The sequence below is a fragment of the Arachis ipaensis genome, chromosome B01 (genome assembly GCF_000816755.2).
Source record: "Arachis ipaensis cultivar K30076 chromosome B01, Araip1.1, whole genome shotgun sequence".
NCBI classification, from domain to species: domain Eukaryota; kingdom Viridiplantae; phylum Streptophyta; class Magnoliopsida; order Fabales; family Fabaceae; genus Arachis; species Arachis ipaensis.
The window spans coordinates 69,800,643-69,805,798 of NC_029785.2; the positions used below are offsets into that span (position 1 = coordinate 69,800,643).

The 5,156-nt window shown below is 35.8% G+C and overlaps 1 protein-coding gene across 1 annotated transcript in view; it reads left to right on the top strand.

Moving 5' to 3' along the window:
* Window positions 1-5,156, top strand: part of LOC107607733 (protein IQ-DOMAIN 14-like) — a 9,337-nt gene that overhangs the window by 675 nt on the left and 3,506 nt on the right. The window contains exon 2 of the mRNA XM_021122283.1: window positions 1-111. Coding sequence (XP_020977942.1) covers window positions 1-111 — 111 coding nt within the window. The remainder of the gene's footprint in view (window positions 112-5,156) is intronic.

The window sequence follows — 5,156 nt, forward strand, 5'->3', positions numbered from 1 at the left end:
GTCAGACTGACGAGCAGCAGCGGTAGGTCCGCCAACGCTGGAAGCGTGACCGCCGCTAGTAGCCAAGATTGGGCCGCCGTTAAGATTCAATCCGCCTTCCGAGGATGTTTGGTTAGTGTGAATTCATACTTTAATCGCTTCTTCTTCGTTTATTAAGTATAAAAAATTAGTCACTACTTTTTTTAATCTAGCTAGCTAGCGCTATAGTTTACGTTAACATATTCTCAATTTTTCTATTCTTCTTTTTTCTTTTTACCTGCTTATGTTTCTAGTTTGGTTATTAAGAGTGGAGCGGTTCCTTTCCTTGTAGTCCTGTTAAGCGTTTGTTGTGTTATGTCTTTTTGCGCAAACTAGTGCACTGATAAAGTTCTCTTTTTTAAAAACGTATCTCTCACCATTCCTTTTCTTCCTAATGCACTACTGTGTATGTATTTCCTTCTCTTTGCTTAGATCGATCGGAATCCATTATCAGCAGTAGTAGTAGACTACTAGTATACGTAGGAGTAGCAGCTTTCTTTGCTTTTATAGGGCACTCATTTATTTCTATAAAGAGAATTTCTTTTGATTTGAGTCCTCTTAATTAAATATATTTCCCAAACAAGGTTGTAATTATTTACAATTTACAAGGTCTATAATTTGCTATGCGAACCTAATCCTCATGCTATATATAACGTAGCATAGTAGTATTGTTTCAGAATTCAGACTCTGTACACAATTGTGGTATTTGTAGTCGAATATAATGATTCATCTTTATCTGATATCTCTTCACTCGTTACTTCGGGTTGGGGACAATGTTAGTGTAAAGTTCTAAAATTTATAGACTTATAGACTATAGTATTGTTTAACTTCTTCTGTTTTAAATAAAAAATATTTTATATATATTAAAAATCAACAACTAAATTAATTATTTTATATTTTATATTTATATATAAATATATATAATCTAAATTGATTTATGTATAAATATATATAATTTAATTTATTTTTAATGTATATATATCAAAGATTGATTTTAATTGATTATTGTATCTTATTTTATGGAGTGGGTAGGAAAAGTAAATGGAAAGATGGTACTTTCATCAGTTCATGTATGAGTAGATACGCAAAGGGAGATTGTGAGCATGATTAATTATTGTACATTTATTTGTACTTGACGAGGGTCTAGTGTATATTGTATTCCACACAAGGGTGGGACCGATGGTCTAGTGCATGTGTTTGTTTCATTTAATATATATAAGGTAATATTAGGAAGACAAAAAATACAGCTAGAATTTGTCTTATTTAGTATTATTAATTGTTACAATAATTAATAAATGTTAAATAAGACAAATTATAATTATTTTTGGCTAATTTTCTTTGATTATTAAACATTTCCGATATAAATTATTATATATTTAGCCAATAATTTATAACTTAAACGATATAATTTCTCAATATGTTTACGTGTAATAATAATTAAAAACAATAAATACAGTCCTATTATTATTTTTTTTTGGTGTACCGGTCCTGTTATCTTTTTGTATTAATATTAGTAGACTAGTGGTCATCTGTGGTGAGTGTTAGAGATTGGTTGATTTCCCACGTTGGGCCAAATTTTTGTGAGGGAAGCAGGTATAGAAAAATCTTGAAGATTAACAACTTTGTTAAATTTTGGCATGTAGTCAATAAAAAAAAATGAGTTATTAGATAGAATTTCACATCAATCTTACATTATTAAAATTATCATTAATAATTATTTAATAACTACAAATCAAAAAAATTGCTAGCCCTAACATTCATTCTCTTCAATGTTGTTGTGCATTCTGCCCCAAAAGGCAAACGAAAAAGAATTCTTCCTGCGGTTTCGGTAAAATTATGAGATGCTTTACCCTTAGCCTTTTCGTTCTGTGGGGTCACACAGATGCGATCCGATATGAAAGCCCCTTCCCCTGTTTTCCTGCTCTCTTCCCGAAAGTGGAAACAAACTTTTTCCTTTTCTTTTTGTTGGTTTCAAAATAAATGTTATTTTAACCTATCATATTATATTATTGGAAAAAAAAATTCAAATGAGCCAAAGGTGTCTCATTTTTATCCAAATCTGCCAAATGAAAATCTAAGACATCAATCCACCAGAACACAATATTATATAATTCGAATCAATAGAATTCGAATTAAGTTTACACATAATTCGAATTGATTCAATTCGAAATACTCCCAAGCACAATTCGCACATAATTCGAATCAACTAGCATCGAATTATGCATGCATGGTTCGAATTATATTAAATCGAATTACGTAGAGAACGTGGCTTAGGGCAGTTCGAATCGAATTGATTCAAATTACTCTCATTTGCTAATTCAAAGTAATTCGAATTGATTTAATTCGAATTACGTATGTATAGTGCGAATGGAGTTTATTCGAATTACTGTGAGGCATAGCTCTATATATACAAGGTGTAATCTGAACACCTGCGTAGGAAGTTAAAAACGGTACTGCATTCATGAATGATTCTAAAAGGCATGAAATTGGTTGCAAAATTGAAAATAAATAAAATAAGGTTAACTAGTATAATACAATGGTGGTACCTCGAGGCAAGGGGCCAGCTAAACGCATCATACCCAGCAGGCCTAAAACCAGGAAACCGCCAAAAGATCCAATACTGAAGTAACTGTAACGGCCCAGCTAACTTCACGACATGTCTGTTGGCCACTCGGCACATGCACCGGTACAACCATGCTAGTGCCGCCGACCCCCAACTGTAGCCACCCATCTCCTCAAGTCTAGCAACGAAGGGTAGCCATCTGATGTGTATACGATTGTCGGACTTGTCGGCAAACAGCTGGGTGCCCAACAACATCATGATGTAGGCACGGGCAAAGCGACTAACTGTCTCCTCATCGGCCCCGTCGGGGCACTCTCCAAAAGTCTCCTGGAACCAGGTGCAGTTCACTGCGAACTTTTGAATTTGGTTTTCAGGAGGTAAAACACCGAGCAACTCATGGAACTACTGCCAAGCTGGCCGGCCACCCTCTATGTATATGTGGAAGTCTGTCAGGAAACCACTGACGTAATGTCCGTCCACTGGCAACCTTAGCTGGTACGCGACGTCCTGAAGTGTGATAGTGCACTCTCCGAATGGCATGTGGAAGGTGTGCGTCTCAGGCCGCCACCTCTCGACGAATGCACTCACAAGGGGCTCGTCTATTCGGAACCATCTGTCGTTCAGTCTCGCAAAATAGTATAATCCGGCCATCTGCAAGTACGGAACGTACCTATCATCAAGACGCATCCCCTGCTGCCGCCGCATGCTCGATATGCAACGCTGGAGCTGGGCATTAGATGAACCGCATAATTAGAACAAATTAAAATACCACTAACATATACAATTCACGCCATAAAGAACCAACAAAGTAATCATGCAATAGTAGATATATTAAACCAGCGACCAAAATTGCATGCATAAACCGCTACCCTAAACCACTAACACTAACATAAACCACTATAAAAAACCATTAACAAAAACCACTAGTCTATACCACTATCCTAAACCACTAACAATAACATAAACCACTATAAAAAACCATTAACAAAAACCACTAGGCTAAACCACTATCCTAAGCAACTGACAAAAACCACTATCATAAACCACTAACAAATACCACTATCATAAACCGCTATCATCAACCACTACCTTTAACCACTAACAAAAAACACTATCAACAGCGCAATATCAGAAACAACTAACCTCGTCGTTGATCACCCCAGCGATATGAGCAACTCCATCCAAACGATAAAGCCTCCCCGGATCGTCCCCCATCGCCTGAATATGGCGCTCCGGTCTTTGTCGGCCCGATTGTTGGTCGTTTTCTCTGAGATTTGATGGGGTATGAGAATGAAAAAGTGATTCGAATGAACTTGGTTCGAACTCCTTATATAGGTGAAACCCTTGTAATTCGAATCAACTCGATTCGAATTACCTATTGAACCCAATAACACGTAATTCGAATCAATATGATTCGAACTCTATACGTGTACCCTTTTCCATGTAATTCGAATTGATATAATTCGAACTTGCCTTTTATAGTTTCAACGAATTTGATTCGAATTACTCACGAATTTTGCATGCATAATTCGATTCTAGTTGATTCGAATTACGTGCGAATTGTGCTTGGGAGTATTTCGAATTGAATCAATTCGAATTATGTGTAAACCTAATTCGAATTCTATTGATTCGAATTATATAATATTGTGATCTGGTGGATTGATGTCTCAGATTTTCATTTGGCGGATTTGGGTAAATATGAGACACCCTGGGCCATCTAAAATTATTATAAAAATTTTTAATTAAAAAAATTTAAAACGTAAAAAAAAAAACATCCAAAATGTACTAGAAAGAAACATCTAAAACTTAGCAAAAAAGAAATATCTAAAATCATTTTAAAAATTTCAAAATTTAACAAAGCGAAACATTAAAAAAAACATTAGAAAAAGACCATCCGAAAATTAAATAAAAAACATCTAAAACTATTTAAAGAATTATCGAAAATTTAAAAAAAAAAGAAACATCCAAAACATAAGAAAAAAAATTCTTTCTTAGGATAAAGAATCATAAAAAACTAGTAAAATAAAATTCAAAACTAAAAAGAAGAAGATGCTTGTTGCATTTGAATGTGGCGGAACATGATGTGTCTAAGACAAAAGTTGTTGCGTTCAGGAAGGAAGGACATCAGCAATAATCGACAAAACTGCATTCATGAAGGGAGGGCAACAGTGGCATTGCGAGTCGTGTTGCAGGAATTGTCACACGCGATTGGGGATGGACGAATATGGAACAACGCCATGGAGAGACACCATGGAAGGGGAGGACATAGGGGTGACTGACAGGCGTAGTAAAGATGGAGGACGTATGGGTGAGTGACACACACATTGGCGGAGGAGGGAGGGCGCAGTGTGGGGTGCCAAATGTGTTGGATGGGAAGGACGCAGAGGCAAGGGAGGATGTAGGTGGAGGGACACGAATTGTCAATGGAGGTCACCACTTCGAGGAGGAGTGATTGAAGCGACAAATCAAAATAGGAGTTGATGTTGGGTGGCGCATGTTTTTGAACCTAATTCTAATTTTTTTAATTCTAAATTTAGAACTTTTGTAAAATTGTTCAAGTTAACTGTATGTATAG